The sequence below is a fragment of the Ambystoma mexicanum genome, chromosome 9, assembly GCF_040938575.1.
Source record: "Ambystoma mexicanum isolate Mex_15411 chromosome 9, UKY_AmexF1_1, whole genome shotgun sequence".
Classification (NCBI taxonomy): Eukaryota; Metazoa; Chordata; class Amphibia; order Caudata; family Ambystomatidae; genus Ambystoma; species Ambystoma mexicanum.
In genome coordinates, this window is record NC_090931.1 from 1,173,359,647 (window position 1) to 1,173,376,233 (window position 16,587).

At 40.7% G+C, this 16,587-nt stretch overlaps 1 protein-coding gene across 1 annotated transcript in view; it reads right to left on the reverse strand.

Annotated features, from left to right (window-relative positions):
* KYNU (kynureninase) overlaps nucleotides 1-16,587 on the reverse strand; it is a 1,315,291-nt gene that overhangs the window by 898,556 nt on the left and 400,148 nt on the right. The window contains exon 4 of the mRNA XM_069617389.1: nucleotides 14,554-14,636. Coding sequence (XP_069473490.1) covers nucleotides 14,554-14,636 — 83 coding nt within the window. The remainder of the gene's footprint in view (nucleotides 1-14,553; nucleotides 14,637-16,587) is intronic.

Below are 16,587 nucleotides of genomic sequence, written 5' to 3' on the forward strand. Positions count from 1 at the left end.
TTTCTTATATTTTCAACTACCCCTCACTCCCACCTCCACACTCCTCCAAATGATTTTTCGACTTCTGACTGGTATGTGTCAACTGCTTTGGTTTGGTTTACAAATGGGTCTATGCATTTAATCCATGTTGCTTATGTTTATAAATGAATGTCTCAATTTGTCATGTATTTTTATTTTTTGTTTTGGGGAATTTGCGAAACATATGAATTCAATATGCTTTGTGCTCCTCTGTAATTGTAACGTTTATGATTTTCCATTTGCTAAATTTCCAATTTTATGTTGTATCATTAATACTTAGTAAACAGACATTGCCCTGATCTGAGGAAGGCACTAGGAGTGTGCCGAAACACGTGTTATCAATAAGGGCCATCAATAAATTTATTTTCTTTATGACTAAGTGTCCAAAACTTTGAAATACATTTGTGGCGCAATTAAGAGATGTGTGCAGCCCCCGAGTTCTTTTTACAATCGGAGTGGGGAACTCTTTGTCTCCGGTTCTCCTGCACACACCATTGCGACACCACCGAATTTGGTGCATAGATCTTAAGTCGCGGAGGTCTAAGAGTGATTTACCCCAAAAAGTTCCCTACAACAAATTATACTCATTTGAAAGTAGGTTACCAAGGCTCCTCCCCAAGCTGTGAACATTGATGTTAGTAAGACTGAATCACATAACAGAGGCTCATTTGTCAACCAAATTAACTCCTCTTTCACCTGCTGAGGATCCAGCATTACTGAGTCCATTACAATTGCCTTAGAAGTGGAAACTAACAATCAAAACACTGGCAGTATGCCGGCAGGAGGAAGAGGGAAAGCAACAGACGGGGGAAATGGCAATTGAATGTCCTGGCATGCTTACAGTCCCCAATAATCAAACAATCATTTGTGACAACTTGGAGACAAGCCTTTTATGTACACCTGAGTTCCCAATGATGAATTCCACTTTTTTTTTAACCAGACATTGTTGTGAAGTGGACCTGGCATCATTTAGGAATCAAACTTATAATCTTCAGTGTGGCATGTTATATTCCGGAACCCACTGGAGAAACATGCAATCAGGATGCGGACAGATCTATACTGACTGAACGTTTAAGGATACCTATATTCCAAAATGCATGTGAAATCAATCACACCTATGCTTACCCATGTCTTGGCTGTGGAGAAAATACACTTATAAGTCATGCATTCTAAATCTGTTCTAGCTCCAGACACAAATCACGCAACTGGGAAGGAGAGATCTGGGTAGAACGCCCCCATAACAAGGAAAGGGAAAAAAAAAAGACTTGCAAGATCTTAACTAATAAGCCCAAGCATAAATGTAACAAGAAAAGAAAAGTTACAAAATCCACTCAAATATTATCCATTTAATGGGTTTGGGAGTGGGCAACAGCTGCCCTGAAATAGAACTCAAAGGGAACCACCCTCTTGCAACCAATTTAAGCAAGAAATACAACATGCCCAAGAATAAGAAAAATGGGGCAAAAATGAAAAGTATGGATAACAGGATCTGGTCTCAGGATGCAAGCAAAGACAATTCAGCAATTGGACTACAGGAATTACTTACTACCTGTACCTAAACTATTTGTGGAAGACCCAAGTGTAATCTGCAAATTCACGAAGAAGTGGCATGAGCCCCGATGTATTGGTCCCTACATTATCAAAAACATTACACCTTCAGCAGTAAAAGTCCGAAGACTTGCCTGGATACACTTGAGCGATGTCAAATCCTATGCCGGTGAGACTGATCCACCCCACCCGTTGATTCAGAAGCAAGTCCACACAAAGTAGTTCATCACGTGCAGGCTCGATCGATGATGAGGAAGAAGGATGCAGAAAGTGCTGAATAAAAAAATGCAAGTGTGCATTTGTACTGTGGCTTTCCGTGAACACTCCTTATAGATATTATAGCAGGCATGCAAACTTGTTGCTTGAGCCACAGAAATCTTTTTTAACTTGGACTTTCGAAAGTATTGAAGTCCTGAAAAGCATGCCAGATCTTGAGTTCTTGTTTAATGACTGGAAGAGGGAGCAGTTTCCAGGTTCATTCCTCACTGAATTTCTGTTTGTTTTCTCTAATGGTCCTGTCTAATGACGATGCCCACAGACTACTTGTTATGATCTTTTTCTACCGCTCTGAAAGACTTGTGTATGAGCGTGATAGAAATAAAATATCAATATATACTTCAAGTTAATCCTTATCTTGTTTGGTACAACACCAACACGTATGTGTTTCTATGAGTTCCTGTTAATCATTTTGCAATCAGTTGGTTGCTTGTAGAGATAATTGAGCAGATTCAGCAGCTTCCTGAGCATTTGATACATTTGCCGGATTAAATATGTTTTTCCTTCCTTAAAAGTAGTTCACATCACAATTTTGAGTCCTAATGATAATACAGTAGTAGATAACGAACGAGCACAGCGACGTATGAGGAATCACCGCTGGTGGGGATTAATATATTTTTTGTAATATATGCGTGCACAGCATTCATCACTGTTTTCCTGATTCTTCTGGTACAAACTGTTTACTTTGTTGGTCCAAAAAGGGCAGTAGTTCCTATAATTCTTTCCACACCAGTGACCTTTACAAACATATCTGTTGTATGAAGGCAAAGGGCATATTTGATTATGCCTATATAAGTGACACATGTGAAGTCACCTATCTCTCTGACAAGTGGTCCTGTGATACCCTCACAAGGAAATACTTTTCTTGATATTTGTCTTGTAAACAAGTATCTTAAAAAAAGAGCCCTAAGAGAGGTATAAGAGAACATGATTATGAATTGAATGATTATCTAGACAGCACAGTGCATTTGGGGAATAACATGTGGTATCAGCACATGAAAGAGGTAGGCAAAAGACCTTATGAAGGGAGTTGCTATGTTTGTGTCAGAGAGTCATAACTATAGAAATAGATGTCCAGACTGCTCATGGCCTGACTCACCTTTCACTCTGTCATACAAAAGGTCAATTCCATGGTCGAACAGCATTGTTAGTATGGGTGACAGAATGGTCAGCACCAGAAGAAGAAGATTATGTGTAAGATTTGAAAACACGAGCAAGACCGCACACCAGAGATCATGTGATAAGATACGAACAGCCTGGAATGAAGGGAGCAGGAATCAGATGGGAGATAAACAAAAAGCTTAATTGGCAAGGAAAAACTGAAGAGGAAATCCGAAGATGCAAGGAGAGAGGACAAATGCAAATTTGGGGAACAGTACTTTCACCAGACAGATGGGAGGAAGGCATAGTTGTATGCAGAGCATTGACAGTAACTAGGCATCACAAGCCAGGAATAGATTGTGTGGAGACAGGATGCAGACTAACTGCAGAAAGTGCCCTTAACAAGTGCAGAACTGTGCTTCAGAAACAATGGCACAAGAAAAGTTGGAGACAATCAACAAAGCAGACATTTGATGTACCAGGAATGAAGGATGGGACAGTAGTGATAATGGACCACTACTGGGCTTGTGGATCCAGAGCTTATATGAAGCTACCCAGAGATCGAGGAGGACTGTGTTGCATAGTGATTATTCACGTTAAAGCATTAGTTATTTCGAGAAGCGACCTGAACATTGGAGAGGTTTCAAAGGCTGATGCACATCTAAGAAAGAAAAGGTCGCTTGGATTTCTCAATCGAACAAAGAGGGAGAACTATTTCTCAGGTAAGTCAATAGAATGTTTCAATGCTATTCCATACGAGCACAGGTTGTTCATCAAAACTTTGTCAGCATTCACAACTATCTTTATGCCAGGGATCCAGACTATGGCAAATGCTAAATGGTTACAAATAACCATATGGAAGCTTTTGCAGAAAATAAACACTACCACAAAGGGATCCAATGCGACCAAAGAAGAGCTGAGAGCTATAAGACTGATGACACTCCAGAATAGATATGTCTTGGATATGATCACAGCAGTGGATGGAGGTGTTTGTGTCAAAATTGGTAGAATCGTGTTCCACATTCATAACTTCTCATGATGACAAGAATGGGACCTTGACAGAGGCCATAACAATGCTGATGAATTTACACACCAAGATGGAAGATGAAGTAGAAGACACGGTAAAAGACAACTGGTTTGCATCCATATTCTCATGGGTTCCACAATGGATGGCAAACATTTTCAAGTTTCTTGGAGCATTACTATTGATGACAATGCTTGGATTCTGTGTGATCAGGATGATAATCACCCAGTGCAAGAAGACAATGAAGAAAGCAGTAGGAATGTAGATCATGATCGACATTGAATCTGGGCTAGAACCCAAAGGACTGACTTATGAAGAAATCAGAGACTATATAAATGCCAGTATTCATGCACCTGAAGGAAGTTACTTTACCCAAGAGACCACAAGAAGTATGTGGGAAGATGGATCTACTGCAGTCCAAGTGGACAATGTAATCTTAGCACCTGGAGCGTTGATGACCATGTAAAATCAGCCAGATCTTTGAAGGCTGCTATGAAGATATGGACTCCTAAGAAGCACTTCTTCAAGAGAGGATGTCTAAATGCAGACACTGGTGTGCGAGTGGTTGATGATTCAACCAGTGGGGGGGATGTAGAGGAGGAGCCAATTCCTATATGTTGGGAACTGGAAATAGTGACAAGCAAGACACCTATGATGATGCCAATAACACAAGCAGTCTTTGAAGCAAAGTATCCATTGAGAAAACCTTTCTTTATGTATCCACAAAGAACTGACAGTCTCTTGGAACGATCCCTGAAGAACGAGAGAAGATGAATGAAAGAGCAGACTGGTGACCTCACATGACATAAAGTGACACACCAAGGAGAGATAACAGAAGAGAAAGTAAAGAGAACATATAGAATCCTGTGACGAAGTAAAGGATCAAAGACCTTTTACGTGAAAAATGAGGATTACAAGTGTGAAGAGCATGGAAGAAAATGCAAACAATTTTATAATTGCACAGATGCTGGAAACCCAACTAGACTAAGTAATCATAAAGGCTGGTTACAAGTAATGAATAGATTGCAGCAATGCGTCAAGTTATATATATATGCATAAGGAAACCTGGATGTTCCACATCATGTTTTATCAAACTGGGATCCCATAAACATGGAAGCTGAAATTATGGCACAGTTAATAAAAGTGGCTGATGAGCAAAGAAGAATTCAAGAGAGCTTGTCTGGCCCAGTGTCAAAAGCCCAGTGCAGCTGAGAACTGGTTGTCTAGCTTCAAGAGAAACAATGAATGCAAGAGGCGGGCTGAGCCCTGACAAGGAACAGGAAAGAACACTGAGTGCCAAGTTGTATTGGTTTTAAAACCATTAAAGACAGCAAAGAAGCTCGAAACATGGTTACCAGTCATGTGACCTAGATAAAAATAGACTTGGCCGGACAACACAGAAATGAGAAGATGCGGGCATACTCATATTCCCTTTTATTCCCCAGAGTTCTGCAGCATACAAAGCCATGATCAAATAATAATTGGATGACAGAAAGTAAGAGTGATGATAGATGTTTGGTTAATTGGGTGAGACAAGATGACCCACACCTGGGGTACTAGCTTACATGCTGTTAGCAAGTGGAATATTCCAGAAGGGTACAAGCATGCAAACCAATTATAGAGGGCCACATATCAAAGAGCCATATAGTTTGTGAACCAATACATTTTTGTATATTTTCTGACGATGAAGATGACTTGCACTAGAGGAGGGCTTAGTTGCCCACCTGACAATAGAGGTCCTATCACAACCCTACTCTTCACTGAAAGTATATGTAGATGTTTTGAATAGACCTACCGCAATCCAGTTAAAGCTTTACAGTCTGCCACATAGTGTAACATCACTGATGACGAATATTTACTATATACATTTGTTTTTTAATTAAATCGCAGAGACCTTGCCATGAGACGTACACCGATGTCCATTGTACTCCCTATTGTGGATAATTGTTAATAAAACAGCATACCCTTTGCCAACTTTCTGAGTAGATATTTTATTGATGTTTGAGCAACTTCTGCATCCCCATCGTTCCCATTAGAGCACCACCTCGTCTTAAAGGGCCCTATAAAGGTTCTACTTGATGGTGCTGGCACTGGGTCTGCCTTTGAGAATTCCATTACTCTTTCATTTGTATGAACTACATGAGAATAAAGTTCAACTTTGAAGAAACCTTTCACAAAATTGGACCGAGACTGGCGTTAAACAAAGCCAATTGTAATTGCAGGCTATGCAGTTCTAATGAAACTGAAACCGCTCAACACTCTGTACATGTCAGGCGTCCTTGCAAATTAGATACAGATCTTTACCGGCAACTGGAAAAGCGGACTCCGATTCTTCAGACTCTCTATGATAGTGCTATTGGGAGGGAAATGACATTCAATTTATCTATCATCTGACCAAATTTTGGAGGCACATTACATTGGCATTCAGTGACGTTGGATTAAGGTGGCAGAAAGAGTCAAGTAACTCAGTACCTGCTGGCACCCAATAGTAAATCTCTGCTGAAGTGATAGCTTTGAATACTGTGCTATGTCAATCACCTTATCTGTAAATTAATATGATTTGCTTGATTTGAGGGCTTTATTATGGTAATATATTGTTTTACAAAAAGCCAAATGATTGGCTCCATTGTGATGAATAAATAAAAATAAAATACATATTACAAACTCATATTGGAAATTGTTGACAGAAATCCAACTAGAGGTTTATGAAGGGATCCTATGGAGCTGGGTGTGGCCGTTGCAGTCTTATCAATCTTATTTTAAAGGCATATGACGCTTCTCTCACAACAATTTTGAGCATGTTTTGGGAATGCATGAGCAAACCAGTACTTCCCATGGTGGAGATTTTTGTAATCTTCTCTACCTGTCCTTTTCCATGGTATACTCTTTCTAAATGTGATAGTATCACCATAGGTGTCATCAAGCAACACTGTTCATCTCTCCAGAGAGAACCTTCATGGTGCTTTAACACTCTATGTGGCCAAATGGCTTTTTCTCTAGGAGGGGCATGTTCTTGTATCAAGGCTAATTCATTGAGAGTCTTTAAAGGAGTTGGATCTGGGACTTTTCCTATTGGGAATTTGTATTTGTCTAAGAAGTGAGTTAGAGCAGTATGAGCTGTGCACTTTATTATAGCTATCTCTTTGGGCATCATTATGGCATCTTGAAGGTTTTCGACATATCTGTGATTATTAATGGGAGAGCCAAATAAAGTGAGTAAGCAATGCTGCTTCCATTACTGCCCACAATCATGGGCTACATGAATTCATACCAGGAATCAGTGCAAATGGTTACTGCCAGTCTTCACTGCTCTTCCTGGTTAGTGCTACAAGTTTGTCTACTTGAATGAGGTAATGTGGTAGATTCACACTTTTCATAACTTCCACCTGGGCACAAGGTGCACATCCCACCAGCAATAAAACATTTTGATCTCGATAACACAATGTGTCTACAAAGTGAATTAAAGTGTGTTGTTCAAAGAAGTGCCAGTGAAATTATTTTGGGGTGTTAAAAGGGAATCTGCAATAGCAGCAAAGTTGTGAAGATTGATTACATGTGAATATCCAGCTCAATGAGTGGAATGTAGGGATGCAGGACTTGGCAAAAGGCATTGAGATAGAGTGAAAAAGTCCAATAGCAAAACCTCATATGTGTTAGCTACAGACGTATGTTATGATTTTGTTTTTAGCAATAATGACACCACAGCGTGCCACTTCTAGAGGAGCACCCGATGCAATGTTGCGTGCACAGTTGCACTATTATTTTTTAATTTTTCTTATTGTGCTTTATCCGAAATCGGATTTTCACATATACAGAAGAATAACAAGAATCATATAAAACAATAATACTTAATATAACATTGCTAAAAAGTCTTAATAAACCTGTTAGTCCCTTCTCCTATTTTCTTGTCCTTTCACAGGTATATACTCTCAGCCCTGATGATGTTAATTTTGTATTAGTCCACATGTCTGATGTACCTGGATGACATTTAGATTGAGAGGCGTCTTGTGGCCCGCTATAATTCTATCCCAGAACATTTCTGATGTCAGGCCCTATTCTCTAGCCACAAATCACTGCAGATGCAACACTCGTACCTCCCAGGTTCCCCTGCACACCATTAACATATATGTCTAATGAACTGCTGGCTTGGGTCATTACAAATTAAACAACATTGTTTGGCTTCTCCACTGCGATCCCAATGAGACAACACTTTGCCTGTGTGAATCAGATTTAACCAGACCCTTAAAAAGGTCTGTCTCTCCTTCCAGTCAGGGATTGCCTCAGATATTTTGGCAGAAAACCATTTTTTTTGTTAAATATCAAGAGCGATTTTGCTACAACCTGCGTGCGCATATCATCAATTGTGTGAATCCAATCAGTCCTCACCATCACCTTTTTAACCTTCAAAGGATTACACAAAAGGGTATCGACATCACTATTGCATTCCTAGGGTATTCTAAGCACAAGATGTGTTAGGTCAGATAATAAGACAGATGAATAATGCATCAAGTGACCGTTTATATCTCCATAGAGTGTGTTTGCTTGTGGTGTCATTATCAGTCGTTTTCGGGAAACCAGCTTCCATTCTGCTTGTGATCTGAGTGATCTTAAACCTAACCCGGATCTTAGGCTAGTTATTGAAAAGCTCTCTGGAAGACCAAGGACCTTCTTCCATACTCACCTCTCCAATCTATGCCAGATCATTTCCCAGGCCATTGTAGCTTCAAGGCCATATAGAATTACTAGGATCATTTTAGCTGTGTAGAATTTGATCACTGATATTAGGAGAAATTCTCAATATTTCACCAAGAGTTTCTTCATTTGGGATGTTAGCTGAGAAATCTTTTCGCAGAAGTCTATATTGATTTGGCCCACTGATGGAGATGAATATAATGTGAAGCCCAGGTAGACCACCTACTCTACTATCGGGGTAGTTTGGTCCCCAGGAGTCCACTTATATTTAGGAACCTTTCTGCCTGGTCTTTTAAAAATCACTATTTTTGATTTCTCTGGGTTGATTGATAGATCATTTTCTTTTGCGTAGATCCCATACAAGTTTTAGCAGGTGCTGGATCCCTGTCCAATAGAACAATGTCATCAGCATAAGCCAGCCTCTGACCAGACATGCATCGATTTTGGGACTGGCCAACTCTGATGCATTCAATGTTTACTAATGTCTGCTAAGTAGTGGAGAAGAAGAGAGGGACCACCATGCACCCCTGTCTTACTCCCCTCTCAACTCTCACATGCTCGGACAAGTGGCCCACTACATCTTACAACAGTGTCCTTATGGAGATTGGGCAACATAGCTAAGATGGGTTTTGGCAGACCCCAGCTTTCCAGCTTTTCACAGAGGCGTTTTCTGTTGACTCGGTTGAATGCTCTTCAGAGCTCCATCCAAGCCCCATAGAGAGGTTGCACCACCCTTACCACGGATTTTTCTTAAAGAATTCCCAATAACGTTCCATTCAATGCTGTGGAATGACCCTTGAAAAATCCTGTCTGGAACTTTGGCAATATGTTTCTTTGTCTGGCCCAATGGTCTAACTACTTCAACAATAATCCCACAAATATCTTGCTTTCTACATCGAGGAGGGCGATCGAGTGGTAATCGGCTGGATCCATGAGATCAACGCCCTTGAAGATGGGGATAACAATGGAAGTCTTGCACGATGGAGAGAACAATCTTCTCTATAAAATCTCTTGAAACAGTGAAGTTAACAACCTAGACCATAGGCCAGGATTGTTTTTTAGTATCTGATAAGTTAAACCATTTGGTACAGTGACCCAGGAGGAAGATGTTTTACGTATCAATTCTGGAATACCATTCTCTGAAAAGTTCAACTGCCAAGGCATCTCAGGGGTCTTAAAGCAGGAGAGTGATGAAGGCTGCTTGTATTGGAAGTGGACATATTTAATCCACTCTATTTCTGGTAGTAAATTGCTTTGTATAGTAGGGTTTCCAGTTGGTTCACAAATGTCCAGAAGTTACAGGAATTGATACTGCATAAAGTTCCGAGCATCAAAAATCTTTTTGGAGTCAGAGCATTTGACGATCTCAGGACCAGTTTTTATAGTCCCGCCTTAAGTTGTTACTATTTTCCTTGTAGCTTTTAGGATCAGAGATTTTAAACCTCAAGTCCCTCAACTCATTTTGTAGATCTCTCTTTTTTGACCAGGTATCTTCGTCAAACAAATGGTGATGTAACTTCTGTTTACTTTTATTTGTATCAGTGGGATAATCTGTGGACCATAAGTAATCCTGGCAGGGCATTGGACTACATCTATATTTTAAGACATGGTCAGTTAACCAATGACAAACCTTTTGCAATTCATCATTCAGATGATTTCCCTTCATTTTATACTTAACCAGCTTGTTTTCCCATTATTAACAGCAATGCTTGGTATTGATGTTCTATGTTTTTGGTGAAATCCAAAGACATTGTTGCCTCCAGACTATTATGGTCGCTTGTCCCTTTGTCTTTCACAAAAAAAGCTCTTACAGGTATTAAAAAGCTGAGTGGAAAGAAACACATAATAGATAGTAGAGGCAGCACTGCCCTGTTTCCATGTTTCTATCGGGGGAATGTCTCCCTCTATTGTACCATTTATTATTTTTAGGTTTCAGTCCAATAGGGACGCTACCAATCTCCTACCCATGGTAGTGATCCTTTTGCAGGTGAATCTATCTTCTCTGGCCAGAGTTGTGATACACTGTGTTAAGGGCACCTGCTATTAGGACTTGTATTCCAGGATACTCTAAATTCACTCTGGTCAAAAGGTCTGCCTGGGATTCTAGGAAGACTGTGAGGTTGATACAGGCAGGGTCTAATAGACATTGATGGAAATTAGATTTTGTTGTTGTTCGGTAGTTCACAACTTAGGTTTTGCTGCCAATATTCCTCTAGAATTGGTGGGTATTATTTCTGACTCTGCAATTATAGTATTTCGGTTGCCAATGGTCAATTCAACCAATGGTCTCCCCATCCCCTGAAGTAGTGTTGGCTGATGTAAGATTGTAAAACCCTCTATTTGAAATGAATTTATCAGCCAAGTTGTTGGGAAAAATATTAAGTCAATATATCCAAATATATTCTACTACATGGTTCTAGTTTTAAGGGAATCGGAACCATGTGTATTCCAACTTACAAATCACCATTCCTTGTGACTAAAGATGTTTTGTTCCTTCTGAAATAAATGGAGTAGGATTTCTGTGAGCATGGACCAGACTTTGTTCTGCTGATCAGAGTTTCCATTAACAATTAGTTTGTCGGCCGCTCCTATGTCAATGTTACTCTAACCCGGTTGACCACTCCCACCTTGTGTTTCTCCCCCCTCGTTTGGATCTAGTTCTTCTTCAGGTAAGGTTGTACAGACCTCTAAGCCATATTTCTGGAGGTTCTTAGCGACTGTCAATATTGCCCTTGCTACCACTTTAGATTTTAACCCTACCTCTGCCACAAAAACAGTATGGTCCAGTGAAAATCGGACAAACTCAATGTCCTCAGTGGAGAATAGATAAAAGTCTGGAGTTTTTTTGAGGAAAGTCAATATAGCACATTGATTCAAAGATTATATTTTGTTGCCTTTGATGAACTTTTAAAGCAGAGTTTTGGAATAGCAAAATGAGTTGTGTCTTCTACTTTGGGCCTTGTCTCCTGATTTCTGTCCATTACCCCTTCCTCTCGCCTCTCTACCAGTCTCTTTTTCACTCTCCAGCCTATCTGGTATGTTCATGTTTCTGTATCTCTGGCAAGCTGCCACGCAGAGGTGGTGTTATGATGCTCTCTTGATTCTCCTGAAGATGACACTTCTTTCTCTGAAGAAAGATTGGGGCCAGTTTCAGTTCCTTAAGTTTAGATGTAATCGGCGTAATGCTCTGACTGCTTGGTAGCATTGTATTTCTATTTTATTTGACTCAACTGCTTTTTGGTTCTGGTATAGGAATTGTGAACAAGATGGGTCAAAATAAATTGGTCCTTACTGTGAGGTATAGAACATATGTGGGACATCATGGCAAAAACTATACTGGAATGGTTAAAGTTAACGATGGATGTGAATACATTATATTCAAGGAGAGGGCCATATTAGCAAAATAATTTGCAAACTGGATGCTCCCTCCAAAGTACAGGAGACTCTTGGTCTGAAAGACAAAATCCGAGTGGAAGTTTGGTTGGGTCCTCAAATCTCCTTCATAGGGACCCTGGGGCACAGGGTAAGGAGCTACCCCGGATCCCACAGAATCCCATCAACCACCCTTGCCCAAACATGGGGTGGTGATCCAGGGTCAAATTCCAGTGAACCGTTCTCAGCAGCCCGACAGAGCCATCCCTCCATAAGACTGTGTTTTGAAGCTACCCTGTTGTCCTATCCCATCCCTACAATTGGAGTTGTGTGATCATCCCGCATAGCTGAAGCTCCCACAAATGCCACTCCACAGTCTGCAGGGTTGGACTTGATCAATGTATATACGGGATTTATACTGTCATGGGGACAGACCTATTCTCTTCAGGATTGTGAATAGCATTGCTGGACGGGACATTTGAAATCTTGCCTGGCAATCAGATATGGAATAGATGTGAATCCAGATTCAATGACAGGAAATATTTGAGAGTAGTAAATGTTCCCCTCTTTCAACATGGCTCTGTGACCTTTGCAGTCAGTATGATCCTTCCAAGCCTCCCTCACCCAACCTGTAGATGGGAACTCATGGTAAAATTCAAGTTAACAGTTCTCAGCAGCCCAACATCACATCGCCTGCATGACATATGGCTTTGAAGCTACCATTGTGGCAGAAAAAGGATGAAGACTAGATATCCCTACTTCATGAAGTGACAATGGCACCTGTACTTCATTACCAATAATATCAATGTGGATGGCCAAACCAAATATCAAGAGTTGGTTTATCCTCAGTTTCTTAAGACACTTTTAGACCTGGCCTATTCCCATTTATATGCAGTGCTGCATGGTGTCCATGTGCTAAGCCAAACACGTGTCACAATATAATTCAACATCTTCAACCACAAGTCCCACTATTTTCCCTCTTGCCATTCCATTTGGTTATTCATCCTGCTTACACCAGCCATAACATACTTCTTTCTTTAGCCGAGTGACAATAATGGTAACCGCATAGGCGCTTTCCTCTTTGATCACGCCTTGGAACACTTGTGTATAGGTACGTTATAAATACCATATCATATCATATCATATATTAACATACATGCAACAGGGACATAATCATATACAATATCAGAGCATACACAATGTAAAGCTAGTTTGTATAACGGAGCTGCCTATAAGTCACATCTCCCAGAATACACCCAAAACACCAGGACGCTCTTTGCACTAACAGAGGGTCACAGGAGATCAAAGGAGTAATAGGGCGAAAGGGCTGTAAAAAACCTGCAAAACCTATATAAAAGAGCATCAACAAGATCAGACACATGCTGCGCCACACAAAAGGTACCAGGGGAAAACAAGATCTCTTAATACTAATTTGCAAGGTGATTATGCCTGTAAATCACACTCTTAGAGAGCAAAGGGAATCAGCAAAAACCAGGCTGAATAGCATCTAAACAGTAGCCCTCTGGAATCCATCATCTGACAGGCCACCGAACACTCAACAGCTCAATGTCTGAGTGCCTCAATGTCCTAGCCTCAAGAGAGACCAAACCAGCTCAACAATACCAGAGAGCCGGGTGACCCAAGCAGCACATCACGTAGGGACGGAATCAACATGCAGTGATGTGAGAGAGCGGGTATGCTTCGACACCTGAGAAAAAAGCAGGTGAAGATCCTGTGACAGAAGCAGTGGATGAAGATGTGGCAGCTTGAGCTCAAGTCGCACGCCCACAAGGATCAATCTCATACTCGTTCTGGGGCACCCAGACTGAACTGAATAGTTTCATTTGACAATATGTACCAACAAGCTCTGGCTTGTGACACATCTAACAAGGAATGTCCCTGCCTATCAAATTGCATAACTGAGAAAAAGAAAGCTGTAGTGATTCTCAGACTTTGATGACCAACATAGCCGCATGGCATCCATCCGGATCCTGGATACCTCCCTGATGGCTTCTGACATACAGGGCATCTCATCAATATGTTTGTATCAGTTCATGTACCCCAGATTAAAATGACATGCACATGGTTTGTTTTTGCACATGTAAACACTGTTAGAGAGGCGTGATATTGTGCATATTTATTAGTCATGCTACATTCAATAAAACATGTTTTTTTTCCTGTAAGAACTTCTGAAACAATAAATAATCAACAGATGTGACGATGTGAATCACTTTATACCAGTTTTAAGTAAAGGTATGGATTGCACCGTAGGGGAAGCTTTGGAATGGCATATTTAATGGAGATTCGAATGGGGTATGTTAATTTAGATATCCCAATTGTGACAAAGAGTAATTGAAGATGACACATTTTCTTTTGAGCTGTAGAAAACACGGGCTGTTTTTTTCGTGACGAACGTAGCAATGATGCATGGACATTCTCTTTTTTATATTTGCAAGTAATATAAACAGCAATGTGGTCTTTCCTATTCAGAGAAAATGTGTTCCTGCTACTGCACTGCTTACCCACAAGATCAGCCATATTATCGACAAGGCATTCATCTCCTTTAGCCCATGGGCGAGCGCCCATAAAATGGCCATGCACTCCCCTGCAATTGAAGAAAATATACCATTAGATTGTCACATATGCATTACCTTCTAGACGGCTCTGTCAATATGAATGCAGTCACGATTGCAAGATGTGTTTACGTTATACATTAAAGTTGCCAGATCAACTGAATAGGAGATAGGTAGAGTAAGTGATGATATCCCTAACATACAGAATGAAGAAATACGATCGATCCAGGCTGTGCTGTTAACAACATGATATAACAATGCCATGTCAAAATACAGACTCTTTACTTATCGAAATGAAGTGCAAATTGCTTTTAGGGCGTGCGATGTTGAGTGGAGCTTTCTTACAACTGGAATCTGGATACAGCCATCACTGTGATAATGCAATGTGTTATGATGCTTTATAGCAGGAAATCATTTTCTTGTAAGTGTACGAAATATAGACATGTGTTTACCAGTACGATAAAAAAAGATGTGCCAGCCCCAATGATTTTCCAACCAATACTGCAAATGCACCAACAACCATGATTCGATGATGAGACCTAGAAAACAGTCTTACCCCCCCCCCCCCCAGAAACATGCACACACGCAGTGGCCCAGATTAAGCCCGTCTCCCTTCTCTCGTACCCTCTATCGTCCTACGTATGTTATCCTTCTGAATGCTACTGCTTTATCTCTGGCTATTTACTTCACTATCCCAGTACCTTTTAGGCATCCTTTACATTGCCCCCTTCCTTCAGAATGCGGGTGCTGCTCTCTTCTTCCCATTAAATATAAAACAATTGGGACCTCGTGTCTGTCACTAGCTCCCTTCCTTTCTTGACTGTCCGCCTTAAACATCATTTTTAGAATGACTCTCTATGAAACGATACATAATCCATGTATCCATTCATGTCACAACGCAGTTCCATCCACTGCTCAATACTTTCATTTTTGAACTTTCCGTTGCTATTCATCTTGTCAATCTTTGCATGATTTGAACTGTGCTTTAGTGATCTCCAACATTTCAGACCAATCAACTACGGTCTCCCAGTATTCAAAGTCTCCACCCTATCTTGATCCACTGGTGTCATGTCTCACAAGGCTCTTTCCCGGGCACTTGCTGAGGTACTCAGATAGTTATTTGACACGTATTACTAGGAAGCTATTGCGCTATTTTTTATACAGGTAAATATATATTATCTAACTTATTCTTCAATTTTAAAATAATCCACACATGGATGCATTGGTAACTCACTTAAGTAAGTATTATAAACTACTCACAAAAAGTACTCATTCTCTGAACTGGTTCTGCAGACAGACATGATAACACTCTTATCAATTGTTGACAAGCTATGAACATGTAGGTCACTGTTCCGATACGCATATCGCTTGATATGCTTTGTTTGTTTGTTTGTTTGTTTGTTCATTTATTGTGCGCGCCGGAACCTGGGGTAGAAGGGCGCATGAGAACAAGTAGGTTTACAGCACTCTGAAGTAGACTGCACTGATAATGGGCATGTGCAGCTTGCTGACATAGCCCCGGAGCAGGCGTTGGGGAGCGACAGGAGTTGGGGTGCTGCTGCATACTTGGACCTACTGTTCTCTCTCCCCATCTGTTGCCTCAACCTGGTGTGGTGTAGTTTGTTGCAGTGCATTGCAGTGCACATGTCCCAGAAACAGTGCGTTCTAGGGATAAGGGCCTGTCCTTCTATGACCACGTTGATGTTTTGCCGATTTCAGGAAAAGTTTGGGGTGGCGAAATCTTATGTAGCCAGTCATGTCTGCAGGGTCCTAGCAGGTAACTATGCAAAACATGGTGCAGATTGGTGAAACAGTGTGCAATTGTAGAAAACAATGCTTCACCAAGCCGCAAACCCACAAACAAATTTTGAGTTTTGCTGGAATCTGGGGAATGGGGTCGGGTATCCAAATGGCATGTAGCCAATAATATCTCGAGGCTCCTAACAGGCAACTGTGCAAACTCTGGTGCAGATTGGTTAAACT